Source organism: Contarinia nasturtii, unplaced genomic scaffold, assembly GCF_009176525.2.
Source record: "Contarinia nasturtii isolate CC-2019 unplaced genomic scaffold, AAFC_CNas_1.1 Cnas_scaffold_928, whole genome shotgun sequence".
In the NCBI taxonomy this organism is placed as follows: Eukaryota; Metazoa; Arthropoda; class Insecta; order Diptera; family Cecidomyiidae; genus Contarinia; species Contarinia nasturtii.
The window spans coordinates 1,628,730-1,646,922 of NW_022198275.1; the positions used below are offsets into that span (position 1 = coordinate 1,628,730).

At 33.0% G+C, this 18,193-nt stretch overlaps 4 protein-coding genes across 5 annotated transcripts; 3 read left to right on the forward strand and 1 right to left on the reverse strand.

Moving 5' to 3' along the window:
* Positions 1 to 526: 526 nt before the first annotated feature.
* On the forward strand, positions 527 to 3,052 carry LOC116342899 (BTB/POZ domain-containing protein 9-like). The gene is made up of 6 exons (XM_031770701.1): positions 527 to 845; positions 938 to 1,530; positions 1,603 to 1,765; positions 1,827 to 1,910; positions 1,986 to 2,674; positions 2,854 to 3,052. Exons 1-6 carry the CDS (start codon positions 800 to 802, stop codon positions 2,899 to 2,901), a joined length of 1,623 nt encoding a protein of 540 aa, XP_031626561.1. The 5' UTR covers positions 527 to 799; the 3' UTR covers positions 2,902 to 3,052.
* Positions 3,053 to 3,329: 277 nt separating this feature from the next.
* On the forward strand, positions 3,330 to 8,190 carry LOC116342959 (transcription activator BRG1). 2 transcript variants are annotated; one of them, XM_031770796.1, is made up of 8 exons: positions 3,330 to 3,380; positions 3,796 to 3,890; positions 3,964 to 4,893; positions 5,035 to 5,289; positions 5,368 to 5,717; positions 5,786 to 5,914; positions 5,986 to 6,480; positions 7,166 to 8,190. In XM_031770796.1, exons 1-8 carry the CDS (start codon positions 3,367 to 3,369, stop codon positions 7,184 to 7,186), a joined length of 2,289 nt encoding a protein of 762 aa, XP_031626656.1. In that variant the 5' UTR covers positions 3,330 to 3,366; the 3' UTR covers positions 7,187 to 8,190. The 2 variants fall into 2 exon arrangements, with proteins under 2 accessions (XP_031626656.1, XP_031626655.1); XM_031770795.1 differs by lacking the exon at positions 7,166 to 8,190 and having other exon boundaries at positions 5,986 to 7,146.
* A 1,183-nt stretch (positions 8,191 to 9,373) lies between these two features.
* LOC116342840 (endoplasmic reticulum chaperone BiP) lies at positions 9,374 to 13,847 on the forward strand. The gene is made up of 4 exons (XM_031770606.1): positions 9,374 to 9,558; positions 10,840 to 10,973; positions 11,260 to 12,314; positions 12,403 to 13,847. The coding sequence occupies exons 2-4, from the start codon at positions 10,849 to 10,851 to the stop codon at positions 13,188 to 13,190; spliced, it is 1,968 nt and encodes a 655-aa protein (XP_031626466.1). The 5' UTR covers positions 9,374 to 9,558; positions 10,840 to 10,848; the 3' UTR covers positions 13,191 to 13,847.
* A 1,049-nt stretch (positions 13,848 to 14,896) lies between these two features.
* Positions 14,897 to 17,142, reverse strand: LOC116343097 (neuropeptide SIFamide receptor-like). Its single transcript, XM_031770993.1, has 6 exons — positions 16,955 to 17,142; positions 16,733 to 16,841; positions 16,334 to 16,655; positions 16,055 to 16,094; positions 15,912 to 15,987; positions 14,897 to 15,823 (listed from the first exon to the last, which is right to left on the reverse strand). The coding sequence occupies exons 1-6, from the start codon at positions 17,140 to 17,142 to the stop codon at positions 15,650 to 15,652; spliced, it is 909 nt and encodes a 302-aa protein (XP_031626853.1). The 3' UTR covers positions 14,897 to 15,649.
* Between the last annotated feature and the right edge of the window lie 1,051 nt (positions 17,143 to 18,193).

Below are 18,193 nucleotides of genomic sequence, written 5' to 3' on the forward strand. Positions count from 1 at the left end.
CGCAAACACACTACCCTCCGGTTTGTTGACATTTTATGTGCGTTGCCATTTTTGGTAATTTCACTATGTGAACACACGTGTTGCCGGCATCTTTTTGAATTTAAGCTTACAAATATTTTTGATTTATGAACGCACACATTTATTATTCAAAACGGATGTGCGGCAGTGTTAAAAAACTTTGGTTCAAAATTAAAACTGATGCGCACTTCAATTTTGATTGATTTTTTTACCATTTTCGTACAAAATAAATTTCAAATAGATCGAATTGTAAGCAAGATTTTTAATTTAAAAAAGTTAATTATTGATAGTAACGGTTATTAGGGATTTTGTTTTGCTAATGTTAAAATAAAATATTGTGCATAATATTAACAAATTCTAATACGGAATACGTATATATAACGAATTTATATTTTGGATTAATTGCTCTTGATATAAACATAATTTCATATTTGGTTATTTCGAATGAAATTTTAATTCTTTCCGTAATTCGACAAAAATCAAAACATGTTATCTTTAAATGAAATCGATTCTTACTTGAATAAGATTTCTTGCATTGCTAACAAACTGCAGGGTTTACACGCAAAGTCGAGTGTTTACATGCATACTACTAATTGACATTTGGATTGTCATTTGAAGCATATAGTAGAATTTCCGGGTAAAACATCTTAGTTGCACGTGAATATCGCAAAGCAGTGATCGGCAGTGATCAATTTCAATATCGAAAGGATAAATAATTATAATTGCCACTTTATAATAGTTAATAATTATTTTATCAGCTCTTTATTTCATATCCTGAAAAATGGCTAACGAAATTATGAGTCAATATGGTGAAATTGATGAAACACGTAAGTATTCAAATTAGTTTTCTACTAATTTTACTATTAGTTAATTTTCTCGAATTTGGCTCTTTTCATTACATATTTTCAATTATTAACAGACGAAATTCTTCAGCGGTACACCCGTTTGTACATGAACGATAAACACTCAGATGTGATTATTGTTGTTGATGACAACAAAATACCGGCACACAAACTTATTTTATCGGCGAGCAGTTCATATTTTCATGCATTATTTTCTAATGGTCTTGTTGAAACATCAAAAAATGAGATCAAATTACAGGTGCCTTTGGATGCATTTAAAACTATCTTGAAGTACATTTACACTGGTCGCATATCGTTTGTTAATTTGAATGTGGGCCAAATAACTGATCTTTTTGATTTGGCCAACATGTACCAGTTCGATTCATTGAAAGGGGCCATTTCAAAGTACTTGAATCATACTATATCAATTGAAAATTGTCATTCCATTCTGCATTTTTCGAATTTGTATTCGTTGGAAAGCCTAAGAAACGATTGTCTCAACTTTATTGACAACAATGCTATCGACTTCTTGAACCAAGAAACATTAAAGGAAATACCTCAAGATATGTTATGCGATTTATTGAAAAGAGACACATTTTACGTACCAGAAATTGACATTTTTAATGCAATGAAGATTTGGCATGAGGCCAATCCAAATGCTGATATCAAGGTAAATTGTTTTTCATATTTATTGATATTTTTTTTTTTGGTTTTCAAATTCGGCATTAATTTTTAAAACTAGGTTATTCTCTCAGAAATACGGTGGTCGTTTATAAGTATGAATGAAATGATTAAAATCGTCGTACCAAGCAAAATTTTGGATTTGACACAAATGTGGGCTCTGTTCGAAAAATACCATGATTCTAGTACACCTGCACGTTGTGCCCCTACTTCTAGTATTTCTAGTATCTTAAATCAAATGCTAAATATAAAGCTTGTGACTCATCATTGCTATTTTCCTTCTAGGTTTGAGAGAAGTAAATATTGCAACGGCTGAACATGGTGCGAAAAGAATATCTGGCGAGAGATGGAATGGGCTTTTTGAACAAAGTACTCAGAATTTTAAAAATTGCATAAGTTAATATATGTCGTGTTAATTTCGAAATGTTTTTGATTCAATTCTAGATGTAGCACATCATTCGATCAACTATCCTGGTAACGGCATAACTATACAACTTGGAAAAATTAGCCTGATAAACCACATAAAATTCTCATTGTATAGTGAAAACAATTTTTCATATCGTGTGTATACATCAATTGATGGGACTAAATTCGATAGTTTGGTAGACTATTCAACCTATTCATGTCGTTCCTGGCAGTTCCTTTACTTTCCGACACGATATGTTCAATATATTCGTTTGATTGGGATGCGTTCAACTGACGATTACTTTTATGTAAATGAATTTGAAGCAATGCAAAAAGAGAAAGTGCCGGAAATCGTCGATGGTCTTGTTAAACCAGCAATTAATGTTGCAACGACCGAAAGAGGGGCAGTTGTTCTTGAAGGAGGGGGTGCTAACAAAATGCTCAACAGTAATTTAGATGAATTTACTTGTCATGACATAAACAACGGTTCCATTATAGTACAGTTGGGTCAACCATACCATATTGGATCGTTTCGATTGTTGTTAGGAAATAAACTATCTTCCTCAAGTGGAAATTCCTTTTATATTGAAACATCATTGGACAAAAGTACGTGGGAGATGGCAGTTGATAAACGGAATGAGAGTTTGGCATCATCATGGCATCAATTTGAATTCGCTGCACGCCCAGTTATTTTCATTAAAATTACTGGAACTCAAGGAACTTTAAATGTTTGTATTTAGTTCTTTTTCACCTTTTACGTTCAACAAATCTATATTTTTTCACGTTCAAAAAATATTTTCTTTGATTATAAAATTATTTAAAAAAAATGAAAATTTGTTTGCTATGGCAAAAAATTAGTTAAAAAAACACTAAGTTTTAATGATTTCTGTTTAATCATATTTTTCAGATTTTTTCGTGCACACAATTTGAGTGTCCATCAAGTGTCCAGAAATGATTCAATGCAAATCAACTAAAATATCAAAAACCAAACGATGAAGCGTGCTTCTTTATCTTAATTATGCTGTACTATCGGGTATATCATACAAATTTAAGAATCTTTGAAACAATATATGCATTTTATGAGCAATCAATTTTTATAAACTATTTTCTATAAAACAAATGAATAAACGATTAAATCAAAGCAATTTCCAGAAATTTCTCATTAAATAATCATTTTGCATAATGAACGAAAAAATACACATAAACTTCATCATCCAAGTTTATTAAGAGGCATTTTAACTGAATCTATATTTCATAAAATGTTATTGTCACAAAATAGCTCAAAAGTAACAAAAAACTGGTCCTCCCTTTGCTGCTATTGATTTTCACTCATTAGCGTGTGTCGCCTCCATCGGTTCAGTTGATGGTCGCTGTCATCTTCGACAACCAACTTCACTCTATTTTAGTTGGTCTTGTTAAAATGTCGGAGTTAAAGTAAGTGTCTCGCTTTTTTATGCAAAATTCAATAATTTTACGCATAGAATTCGATATAAAAGATATTATTTCAAAACTTCGAGAAGTTTTTTATGTGTTAAATAATAACAACTGGTTTTGTACCCAATTTAAAGTGCTCAATTTTGCCATTTTATCGATGCAAACATTCGACACAGTCTGTGCTAATAGGTTGACAGGTTATGTTTTTTCGAACGTCAACCAAACATATTTACATTTCTATGGCATTTATTTATTCGAAAAACCCTGTTTTTAAATATTAATAGTGTATAGAATTGAATTCCGACTAATATCCATCGATCCGATTAAATGTCGGAGAAAATCTTATGCAATTACCATTGTACCGCAAAAGAAAATGACATAAATATTCATGTGTTTTCTTTTCCAAAAATTTCAGTGAGGATATATTAAACTATGAAATTGGTGATGTTGATGCAGACGACACAGACCTAACTGGAGCTGATGAAGATGAATTGTTACTTTCCGATGACGGTAATTTCCAACGCTGCAATGTAAAATATTCGATTCAATAATTTATTTTATTCATTTGTTTTTTGATTTTCAGAATCGATATCAGGTAAATTAGCACCAAATGAAAATGAAGACAATTTGTTGTCTTCGGTGCAAACACAAAGTAAAAAATCAACAAATGAATGTCTCGGCTTAGAATATGATTCGCCAACGATATGCAATAGTGATAGTGCATCGCAAAGGTGGGATGAACAAAAACCAGCTGAATCAAGTGTCGAATCGCCACAAGTGAATGAAATTGCACGTAAAAGTCCATCCATATCGCCGGGAAATGATTTGGTGTCATCAACAAATAAAGAAGATGAAGAAATTTCATTGCAACCAACACAATCACAAGATGAACAAAAAGATAGTGATCCAAGTTTTGGTCCGGACGATAAATCCGAATCGACGGTCAATGAAGAGAGTGAAGTGAGCTATAGTCAAAGTGAACAAATGGATTCGAAATCAGAAGAATCGACATTCGTACATCCAGATGCTTCCGAAGAGAATCATATTGAACAAGCCTCAGATGATTATGATCCAGATGATTCGGAAGATGTGCGGGAACGAAGAAATCCAAAAACATGCGTTGAACGTGAAATGCCACATCAATTTGATGACAATAGACCGAAGAATTTTCAACAGAATTTTCAACGAAATCGACACACACGACCTCAAATGCCTAGACAAAATCATCCGTATGGTGGTCCAGATTTTAATCCGGCATTCATGCCACAATTCAGAGGCGCCCGACGACCGATGTTACCGGTTTCACAACATGAATTTATGCGCGGACACACAATATCAATGATGCGCGGCGGACCACCAAATCATATGCAACGTATGCCACCTGGCATGCAACCACGAATGCCAGTTGGACCAGGAGGACCGCTTTTAGGACCGCCACATCAACGAATGCCACGGCCACCATTTCAAGGTGTACCACCGATGTTTGGCAACAATCCTGGTATGCCACCACAAGGTACGACCAGGGTTTATTCTCCCATAACGACAGTTTTGACTGTTAACTTTTTGTGCAAATTGAAAAGAAACACAATTGTTTTGAAGAAATAATGTAAATTTTATTAAGTGAATTAATATATTGTATTTGTTTATTGTTCAGGTATGATTCGTCCAAGAGTTCCACCAAATGCTCATCAGATGATGCCACAACGGCCACCATTTGGGCCATATTCACAACCAAATCATCATAATCCAGGAAATATGCGATTACCAATGAGTCCAGCAATGCCACCACATGCAAAACCCATAAATCCGGCTGTTGCAACACAATCAATGCCATTGCCTTCGATTTCCGGTGCGCCACGCAAAGTGCTCATTAATCCAAATTTCAAAGGGGGCGTTCAGGCTGCTCACAGTAAGTCATTCAAATGAATAAATACCAATTCACATTTTATATTGTTTACTCATAAAAAACTCTTATCGTATTGTACAGATCAATTAATGATGGATACAATGAAGAATTCACAAATATTAGAAAGTAGTCGAGAAGCGGAATTATTGCGCCAACAAGAAGCATTTATTAACCAAAATCGAATGCATATTGAAAAACGTCGCAGATCGCGGGAGCATTCACCTGATCGTGAATATCGAGAGAGGGATCGGGAGAGAGAACGAAGCTATTCGCCGCCAAGACGAAGAGAACGTGATGGACGGAAACCGTATCCATCATCATCATTCAGAGAAAATCGAAATCGACGTGCTGACAGTCGAGACAGGGAACATCCGGATATGAAGAAAAAACGTAATGAATCCGATGGCAACATCGATAAAAATGATACAAAGGTCAGTGAAAAATCTATAAATCTGAAAATAAATGTAAAAATAAACACATATTATTCCTCACCAATTAGACTGAAGAAGATGAAGAGACGCGAGCCTATCGATTAGAAATTGAAAAACAGAAGGCGTTGCGAGAAAAGATTTTGCGAGATAAAGAAATGAGGCGACGAAAGGCAGCTGAAGAATTGAAAAAAGATGAGGTAATTTCAAATTGAACTAACTCACGTTTGAGCTCTAAATGATAATTTTTGTATTTTATTCTCATTATCAGGAGAAAAAAGTGAACGACGATTCGGTACAAAAGCTCACACCAATCATAGTTACAGAAAAGAAGATCATTTCATTGAAAAAGAAGTCGGATGGGTCAAGTGAACAATTGCTAAAACCAAAAACCATTGCACTAACACGAAAAATGCAAGCATCTACGGTATCAGACAATGAATCTGGTGGTCAAGCAAAACCCGCACTGCGACCCACTAGTACAATGTCAAAGAAAATTCGCATCGATGATGATGAGGAAATCGATGAAGATGAATTGTTGGCAGATTCACCACCACCAGTCACCACCGGTGATGTTCCATTCAAAAGCCGACCAAATGCGGTTGGCAAAGTTGGTGACATTCCAACGACAATGTTTGCAAATCGTCGTATTGTTGTTCGAAACGTTGACAGCGTTACAAATATTGAAAATAATGTAACAAATAAGACGACAACTGGCCCTGGAGGCGGAGGCGGCAAGGGAATATTCGATCGACTGGAAAAGAAGGTAATTGGCGTAAATGAATCGGCAAAGCGAAAAATTCAACGGATCGTTATCAATAATACTGATTAGTGTCATTCATTTTGTTTCGCTTCGAGGCTTCACCCATTGGTTTGTTGTTTCAATTCAACAATTAGTAGACATTTAAGTAACATACACAAACACACTCACACACAAACACATTTTTATTTCTTGAAGAGATTTTGAATTCATCTCTATTAAGCGCACTATAGCCATGAGCAATGAATAAATTAAAACAAATCGACAACAAAATCCTCTTTTCACATAAATTTTAAGCAAAAATAAGTGATTTATCATTTAAATACTGTTGTTGTGCTTTTTTTAAGGAAAAATTTCATTTGTTTTCATTTCCATCACAAAAGTCAAAATCCTTTTGGTGGGAAAAATCATAAATTATTTCTTTTAAATAGCAAATTTATATTACATTGGTCATATGGTGTCACGTTTTTTTTTAGAAATTTCCTCAGTATTTCATTTTCTTTTTCATTTTGGGAAATTAAAAAATGTCCCGTCCTCACATCAATATATATATATATATACATTTTAGTTACATTTTAAGTTGTCCACGTAAAGTTTCACATTTTATATTCTCAAATGTTTACATTTCGTTTGCATTAACATCATAAATATTTTTTTTTTGTATCGGCCTTTTATTTTCTCTTCTGTTCAGATTGGTTTACTTCCGAACTAATCTCGATGTCGATATGAGATGGGCGAGAAAATGATATTCCATATAGCAAAATCAGAATTCGCCTTCATTTTTTTTGAAAATGAACTATAAATTCTATTTATGCAATAACAAATGAAGGACATTTAATAACTTAATACCACTAGAAAATATGTAATGATGTCGATTTCTAAAACAAAACACATAGTTCATAGTCTCTTTGACCGTTAGTTTAATAACCATTCTAAAGAAAACAATTGAACTCAAATTAATGTGAGCTCAATATTCAGCCGATAATGTTTTAAATTAACTACTAATGTACCAAATGGAATGATTAGATTTTAGAAAAAACAAACAAACATATAAATGCTGTTGAAGTGATAAACAAAACTGGAGCACATTCAATGCATGTCATTGCATTAATTCAACGAATTAATTACAAAAAATAAAACAAGATTAGCCGAACGCAATGGAATGAACTATAGAATGTTCCCCAAACACATTTTGAAATTAAGAAATTTTATACAAATTATCAAATTATTGTAAAAAAATACAAACAAACAAAGAGATAGAGAGAAAGCAAAAAAAGAGCCGAATCGCGAATTGTATCACTGTACGAGTCATCAAATTAATACAAACTACGATTTTGGCCATTTATTTATTAACAGATCTTACATTCATAAAAAGAAATCAAATTTATGCGATATTTTTTATTAAATTAATTTCCAAATAAGACAGGAACATAATTTGAAAAGAAATTGTTCTTTGCAAAATTCTTTGTGCATATTTCGATTGATGCTATTGAAAATTGGAAAATAACTGCCTACTATATTTGAATTAATATAAAATTATGTCGATGACTCAATAAGAAATGGAGCAAAATAATTCAACATCCAACTCAAAATGACTTCAATGGTCATTTAAATTAATATTGTTTAGATATGTATCTTAATTTCTTTTCTGAAAATATTTGTATATACGCTAGTACTTTGACAATGAGTGGTTTTTCAAATAATCAAAAAAGGAAACACACGTTTAATTTTATTTGATCCCCGTAATCAATAAATATACATCTTCAAAATGATGCAAGATATCCATTTTGTCTTATTATTTTTAACCATTAATTTCATTTGGACGTGAAAATGTTCGATGTCGTGGCAATCACTGGGCTAACGCCCAGAAAAATCAATTCGAAAGGTAAGATATATTCAGCTCTTTAAACATCTATTGTTTAAAAAAATGTGTCACTTATTTAATTGAAAGCAAACAATTTATTTCTGATGTGGCATATGGTCATTTTTGGTCTAGTTCATTTACACTCTATTTATATTGTATTTTAATCTCAAGTTTTTGAGAAATTTGGTCTAGTTTAGAAATCCAAAAAAATAATACTTTCAACTCCAATTGATTGTTCAAAAAATAAATAAATTCAAAACACACACAAAATCAATTGTTTTTCAGTTTTTATCAACGTCATTTCAAATATTAAACTCATTTTAAAAGTACTCAACATTGTTCTATGTAAACAACTAGCGACCTCCATCGATATTCTAATAGAATGTTTTTTTTTTTTAAGAACAATAAGGTAGCAAATTATCGGAATGAATTTAAATTACAATTGATTTCAAATAACCCTCAACCGAATGAAAAAATCTGAAAGTAAATGATGAAAAGTAGCTGATTGCATAAAATCTGAAATGCAATTAGCAAAAGTAAGGCACGGGAAAATTCTGGTTATTTCTACACGTCAATGTAGGGTTTTCCGAAAAAGGAGATAACTTAAATGGTCATTATCAGTAAACAAAGTCAACTGCATGAATATACTTTCACATTTCATCAACTAATCATCTGAATCTATTTTCCAAGAAATCAACAAATTTTTCTGAATCATTAAAAAAAAAATCAAAACATACTAATATAAATATATTGTTTATCTGTCACGATAATTCAAAGCACACGTCATGTATATGTAATTTAATTTCGTCCGCTAGGTGTTGCATCATTTTGAAATCGTACACAAATGTGTGTACGTAGTTCTTCTCGCTCATTCAACCTATGGTGTACTCTTTCTCGCACATTCTAGATGTCAATTCATCGTCGTTTCTCTTTGAACGTGGTCCAATCGCCATACAACAAGAGACACACAATTTGAACCAATCAGAACGAACCACGCCAAACTGTCAGCAAACATATATACGCGCTGCAGCGATACTGAACTCAGTTATAACTGAATACACGGAACATTAAAGACGAACTGAACCATTTCTGAATTACTCGTTGAACAGTCAAGAAGGAAGAAAAAGACGAATTGGTTGAAAAAAACTTTCGAGAATTCAATTATCAACTATACATTTAGTGAATATTAAGTTAATTTATATCAAATAGAATAACAAATTGTAAGTAATCATTTAATATTTGCTCATAAAATTGTGATTTTATGTTGGAAAAAACGACAAAAAAAGAAAAAAATCATCGATTTAGTGCCGGTGCATAAAATTAAAGTGACTTGAGAAAAAGAAATCATTTTTTGATGAGATCACAATAAACCGAAAATGGTTTTGAGTTTTTTCATAGATATTTGTGAAATACATTTTAAAAGAAATGAAAAAAATGATCCCTTTGAGACGGGTGATTATGTTCAGATTTTTCTAGAACGACTCAAATGAGAAGAAGAAGAGTCATTCATTTTGCTGACGTATTTATTTCCTCATGACAAACATTTCGATTTGAATTTAGTCCAAGAATTTGCCAATAGCAATTTCATTAATGATTTTACGGAGCAATTTTCATTTACGATTTCCAAAAAAAATTCTCCAGTTATTTGCTGGAATATTCGTGTCACTTGTAAACGTTTAAACCCACCAGGTGTTACATTTTTTTAACTCGATTCAATTAAATTTTCATGCTAGAACTTACATTCTATTGTTGAAAAAGTCACAGCTCCGTGAATAAAACATAAAATCTTCGGTAAATTTGTGCCTGAAAATTCAATCAGCTCAACATTTCTTTTTCTCTCTTCCTCTCTTTCACGCTGTCTTCCTTTGCGTATTCAGACATATAGCTTATGTGGCATACGGTAAAGTGTTTTGTTATTGTAGGAATTTTGTAGAAACATTTGTATTTGTATGCATATGAAATCGTAGTAGACCGATTATCATGTTCTCACTCTCTGTGTCGTGATGTCAGTTTCACACAGACACGTACACTGTTCTCAACGCTCCGTTTGTGTAGTGCCACGCACACTTGATACAATAACGAGAGAATGTTGAGAGAATATATGAGAGAGAGACAGTACAAATACGGAAGAAAACGCCGACAGAATCGTGTTTAGTCCATTCATACGTGTTCGCCAAAACGAAATTTGTCAATGTAATCGTGTGTAATTGAGCATCGCACACATTATTACACATCAACGGGTAAACTGTAAAACAAACTTAAAATAGGTCACGATAACGGTAGTTCCCGTTTGGAACAAGATGAATTTCGAATGTGAGCCCATCATTCATCGACATGAATCATTAAATCAAATAGCGTGCTGTATATTAATCGATATGCCGCATGAATTTCAATATCACTAATTTTTATCGACGTGCACTGAATGGATAATAAATTTCGGATCGAAAAAGTCTTTTTCCTTCATTAATTTTGAATTGTTTTTTTTTTCTTCTTTACTCTAGAAATTAATTATGAAGCTATTGTTAGCATTTATCGGGCTTGTGGCCATTGCCATAAGTTCTTTGGCTGAACAAGCTAAAGAAAAGGATGATATTGGTGTAGTAATTGGTATCGATTTAGGAACAACATACTCATGGTGAGTTATTAACAAATGTGGTTTATTTTCATTCATTCATTTGATCGTCCGAAACTAGGCCTATACAATCAACTCATCGATTGTATAGTCTTGCATCCGGACAAGAGAAAGTTTTCCATTGAAAATGGTTCTTCGCGGTTTTTTTTATGCTAAATTCAAGTTGATGCATTTTTAAAACTTTTGAAGAACTACATCATTTCATTCATGCAATAAATTCATCGAGAATTGTACCAAACAAATAGAAAAGAAATCTAATGCGTATATAATTCCATTTTATCCAATACAGTGTTGGTGTTTACAAAAATGGACGTGTTGAAATTATTGCCAACGACCAAGGTAACCGTATCACACCATCATATGTTGCATTCACAGCTGAAGGTGAACGTTTAATTGGTGATGCGGCCAAGAATCAATTGACTACAAATCCAGAGAACACCATTTTCGATGCAAAACGTTTAATTGGTCGTGAATATGGTGATCCAACTGTGCAAGCCGATGCTAAATTGTTCCCATTCAAAATCGTTGAGAAGAGCACTAAACCATATGTCCAAGTGAAAACTAGCCAAGGTGACAAGACCTTTGCTCCAGAAGAAATTTCCGCTATGGTTTTGACGAAAATGAAGGAAACCGCCGAAGCTTATCTCGGTAAAAAGGTTACACACGCTGTTGTCACTGTACCAGCCTATTTCAATGATGCCCAACGTCAAGCAACCAAAGATGCTGGTTCAATTGCCGGTTTGAATGTTATGCGTATTATCAACGAACCAACAGCCGCTGCCATTGCTTACGGTTTGGATAAAAAAGACGGTGAAAAGAATGTGTTGGTATTCGATTTGGGTGGTGGTACTTTCGATGTATCACTTTTGACAATTGACAATGGTGTATTTGAGGTCGTTGCAACCAATGGTGACACACATTTGGGTGGTGAAGATTTCGATCAACGTGTTATGGATCATTTCATTAAATTGTACAAAAAGAAGAAGGGCAAGGATATTCGTAAAGACAATCGTGCCGTTCAAAAATTGCGTCGTGAAGTTGAAAAGGCCAAGCGTGCATTGTCATCAAATCATCAAGTTCGAATCGAAATTGAATCATTCTTCGAAGGTGAAGACTTCTCTGAAACATTGACACGTGCCAAATTCGAAGAATTGAACATGGACTTGTTCCGTTCCACATTGAAACCAGTGCAAAAGGTCTTGGAAGATGCAGACATGAACAAAAAAGATGTTGATGAAATCGTTTTGGTCGGTGGTTCAACACGTATTCCAAAAGTACAACAATTGGTGAAAGAATTCTTCGGCGGCAAAGAACCATCACGCGGTATCAATCCAGATGAAGCTGGTATGTATAATTACAATATCTAATTCGAATTTCAATTGATTTCAATCCAAAGAATAAACTAAACGATTTCCTTTTCTATTGTTTACAGTTGCTTACGGTGCTGCTGTTCAAGCTGGTGTATTGTCAGGCGAACAAGATACTGATGCCATCGTTTTGCTCGATGTCAATCCATTGACCATGGGTATTGAAACTGTTGGAGGTGTCATGACCAAATTGATTCCACGTAATACAGTTATTCCAACCAAGAAATCGCAAATCTTCTCAACTGCCAGCGATAACCAACACACTGTCACCATTCAAGTGTACGAGGGTGAACGTCCAATGACTAAAGACAATCATTTGTTGGGTAAATTCGATTTGACCGGTATTCCACCATCACCACGTGGTGTTCCACAAATTGAAGTTTCATTCGAAATTGATGCAAACGGTATTCTCTTGGTATCGGCTGAAGACAAAGGCACCGGCAACCGCGAAAAGATTGTCATCACAAATGATCAAAATCGTTTGACACCAGAAGATATTGACCGTATGATCAGAGATGCTGAGAAATTCTCAGACGAAGACAAAAAACTAAAAGAACGTGTCGAAGCTCGCAACGAATTGGAAAGCTATGCATACAGTCTTAAGAATCAAATTGGTGACAAAGATAAATTGGGCGCTAAATTGTCTGATGAAGACAAAACAACAGTCGAAACAGCCGTTGATGGTGCCATCAAATGGCTCGAAGAGAATCCAGAAGCCGAATCTGAAGAATATAAGAAACAAAAGAAATCGGTCGAAGATGTCGTACAACCAATTATCGCCAAATTATACCAAGGACAACCAGGCGGTGCACCACCAACTGGCGGCGAAGACGATCTCAAAGACGAATTGTAAACACGCGATAGACAGAGAGAGCTTTTTTCATTGTCATAATTCGTTCACATCAACCGTAGTTAACATCCATTGTGTTTTTCTTCTTTTTTTTCTACGTGAAATTCTTTAATTTATTTATTTCAAACCGCGCAAATTTTCCAGAGAAAAAAAAACCAAACAAAACATTTCTTTGTCCAGTAGAGCGTAGTTTTGTGTGAGAAAAAAAGAGGAAATCCGATTTAAAATCGAAAAACCAGCTAAAATTATTAAGTATTTTTTTTCATATATTGTAAATTCACCATTGTACTAAAAATCTTCGTGGCGTTTTCCACCTCCGTCTATTTTCATGCGATCGGAAAATAGTTTGTAGATTATGTTTGTTGTGATGAATCTTTTTTTCTCTCTATCCAAAGTGAATTGCAGTGCAATTCGTATCAATTAACATAAAACAATTTTGTTTTGAGTGAGCGCGCACGCAGGAGCATTTATTTCATTCAAAAAGGAAAAAAGTCCGTCAAACCATCAGATAAAAAAGAAAATATTGTGAAATTAAATAAGAATAATGAAGAAAACGATGTAATTTTTATGTAACTAGAGATTGGTTTAAATTAAACTTCGAAGAGGATTTAAATAAAAAAAAAATAACAAACAAACTGTAAAATACTACCTCTGTACTGATTCTTCGATTCTTTTATTTTATTTTCATTTCCTTTTGTTTACGTTTCTTTTCAAAAGCCGCTCACATTTGTACAACATAGCATAATTTGTTTTTTTCGTCAATATTCAGACTGATGTTTCTGTGAGTTTTGTTCGTAAGTGCAGATTAAATAGCTGGCACCATTATAAGAAAAATGCACTTCTAATACACGTACGCCCACTTTTCTGTCATAGAAACTTAAATTTAAAAATTTTTTGAAGAAAAATGAAAAACAAAACACATACACACATGTTAATGTTTTTGTATTAATAATTTTTGATTTCATTCGAAATTTAAAACATAAATTACATACTTAATTAAGAATTAATACAATTAGCAAAATTTCTAGAAAAAAGGAATTAAGAAAATAAAATCGAAACACATTTTGTAACAATAAAGATAACAAAATGAAAATACAACAAAACAATATGTTGAATTTGTTTTTCTTTTAGTTTGATAAATAGAATTTTGTAATCACAATCTTTGGGTTCCTGTTTTATTACACAAATATCTGTAAGGCGAATTTTACGTCGCGCTTGTATTCAAGTACATAAAAACATAGAAATTCTAAACTGTACAAACATATTTTGTGATTATTACATGTACTGATAAATATTTTGTTCGAACTACTATGTTTGATACACTGTTTTAGAATGAACAATTCTGTGGTGAAATACGATAATAGATAATATATTAAATATATAAATAATTGGATATCCTCATTGACTAAAATTCAGTTTGATTACAGAATTTTTCAGAAACAATCGCTCATTTATTTGATACCTCAAAAAGATACTACTCCGAGCAATTGTATGAAATACCAGAGTATCGCTCAGCGCTGCTGCCATCCACAGCATATTAAAATATCTTGCTGAGAATGCGTCGTCCGTCGCATGCGAATGTACGTAGCAGTTTATACATCACAGCGATCAAGAATGCATGCATTGTTCTCTTCACGATTATGTGACTCAAAACATTCAAACGATCGTATAGAGAACAATGCATGTATTGTTGTTCGCGGTGATGTATAAACTGCTACATACATTCGCATGCGATGGACGACGCATTCTCAGCAAGATATTTTAATATGCTGTGGATGGCAGCAGCGCTGGGCAATACACTGTGAAATACAGAAGAATTCTTTTTGAATGTGTATTGAGACCCTGCGTAGAATATTATCAAAGTTGGCCGCGGTATCACGATTCGGATTTCTTATTTTATTACAATAAAGACGATATTCATTTCATGCTTATTTCAACTTGTCAACAAAAAACTTTTTTCCTCATTGCTGCGTTTGACGCCGATTGTTTCAGAAAAAAATTGTCTGTATTGAACTATAAAAATGTATAAAATAAAAATAAGTTATCTTCTTTTTCCATGGAGATGCATTGATGCAATCAATATGGTTCAATTCTCATAATATCACGATTCTTTGGAGAAAAAACGCCTTTGAATCAGTTAAATTTCATGTTGTCCATTGGGTTATACAACTTCAGGAAAATATCGCCGTCAATCAATTTGAATCAAATTATTTGAAAAATATACGCCAAACGATTGTATTTTCATCATTTGCAAATTAATTATTATGATTGTTGGTATTGTCACTTTCCGGGAAATAATGGGATTATAACACATTCATTACAATGGTTAGCCAGATGTTGATGACAGCTCACCATTTTATTTATCTATTTAAAATATTTTCTTTCATTTGTTAAATCCTGACAGTAATTTTGTTTAATTTCACATGCACTTCCAAAGGAAAATACTTTCATTGTTTATTTTTTTAAACTTTAGATCCGAACTCGTTGCGACTGATGGTGGTAGTGCCGGAAAATCGTCCTGATAAAGTACGAGCACTATTATTAAATTTATAGACTTTATAATTACCTTCACTGCGAGCTTGATGCAATGCCAAATTATCGTCATGAAAGCGTAACGAACACCGAATTATCAGGTTCTATTCGAATTTCCAAATAATAAATGACTTTTTTATGATCCAAATATTAATTTAAAGTAATCACCGACTGAATCGATTGGAGGCTTACCATAAAACTTATTCGGAATTTTTTATTCATATAACAGTACAGAATCGGATTAATGCTGGAGTTTGATGATCCTAACCTGCGAATAAAAAGTAAGCAATGTGTTTGTAATTAGTAACGATTTCATTTAGCTCTTTTTTCCTTACCATTGAGCAATCGGCACCAACACATAAATAATATCTCTGACTGTAAATGTTTGAAAAATCACCACATTAGATCAAGTTAGTTCATATTCATGCTCACAAAAATAAGGAAAAAAAATATATTAGGCTACACCATTGTAGAACTGATTTCACATGAAGTGTGCTCTTCAGTGTGGAAAAACTAGCCCTAAAAATGAACAAATTTCGAATTTTATACAACAAAAGTACAGCCTAGTTTTTTTCTTCAATTTTTATGTGACAAAATGTGTGCTCGCATTTCACCTTGACCTTGTTCATCATACAAAACTTCATCCCAGAATTTAACGACACAGAAAATGATATAAAGTGGCAGCCATGACAATGCAAATGTAATGATGACTACAAAAACCATTTTAGTGACTTTTAGTCTTGAGCGGTTGATTGAATCCCGTGTACTTTGATATCCCAAATATTCACCCGGTATGGATCGGTATACAACGTTCTTCCAAATTATGACATAACAAAAGGTAATTACGCTCAATGGCGCTAAATAGCAGAGTATCAAATTGGCCAACACAAAATAGACATTTTCCGATATAGTTGATGGCCAAAGCTCGATACAAACCTATTTACAATACATAAAATGGTGAGAGAAATAAATAGATGCTTTTATTTACTTCTAATTAAAATGTTACGACTTACTTTTCGACTGCTGCCTAATTCGATTGGTTCTAATTTGAAGACATACAGCCACGGCAAATTTACCGAACATGCTAAAATCCAAATTATTGTGACAGTTACTCTATAATGTCTGCGTGTATGTGATGATGAGTGAAGCGAAATAGAAAAAAAGTTTTTTCCTCATCATTCCGTAAAAAATATAATTATATTAATGTTCAGCAAAAAAAAAATTTGGTAACCTACTTTGATGAAATTGCCAAATATGGATGCGATATAGCGATACAACGTTCTATGGAAATGGCCATCAATGTATTCACGGATGCCGATACAGAAACTCCTTGCAGGTACGAAACCGTTTTGCATATGAAAGATCCCAAAGTCCATTCTAATGATATTAAATCAAAATTAAATAAAAATGTTATCACAAACATTATTATCAGTGCGGTTGAATTATAAACTATTATCATCAATAGATTTTAATGATGTCTCTTTTCAGCCGAACCAGAGAAAATTTATTCAGGATTACGGTTTGATGCTTATAAGATTCTACATTTCCCGCATTTAATGGATTCGCAATAAAATAGCAACGACAAGGGACCGACTTACGAAATGAGTAAAATTGGGACTATATAAATAACATCTGACAAATGGAAGACGCATAATACTAGTATGTGCAAATAAAGAGAATCAATTTGATTAATTCAAATACGGATATTGGTTGCATGTTTGCATGTTTTTACATGCTTGACTACATAAACATATTCATCATACGTTTTATTGAGAGAAAATTGATTAAATAAAGACCTTGAGCACGGAGAAATTGACAAAACTATTTACGTAATATACCGTAAAAAAACCTAGACAATTCGAAATTGGCGTAGAAACATTCTGTTCAACTCTTAAAACGTACTACTATGATTATGCGGCAGGAGTTGGCTAATAAATATCAACAGCAAACGGGCCATATGTTGTAAACAGAAAATCGTTAGGTCTTAGCACTATATTTACAAAGAATAAATGAATGTAAAATGAACTCAGAAAGGGAAATTAGACACTTTCGAAACATTATGAACATTGTGAATAGTAAATAGCATCCTCTTTATAACAAAGTTATTTCAATCAGCTATTATTTTTGTCACTATACCAATTCAAACATAAAAATGTTCGTAAAAAAATTGATGATTTATTTACAAAATTGAATTGAATACCTTGATATCTTCATTTTAACCACTTTTCAAATATCCTCGAAAGTATGGACACTCGCCCAAATGTCGGACTATTTGTTTGAATTTTCAACTTCAATTTGATATTTAACATTTTTGGTTTCATGAAAAAATATCACTTTATACACAATTCGATACAGAATTTAATTGTGCTTCATTTCACGTTTCTCAAAAGATAGTAATTTCCAAAAATGTATTATTTTTTTCCATTCTTTCGTCATAACATCGAAAATTCCAAATGTCGGATATTCGTCGTCCA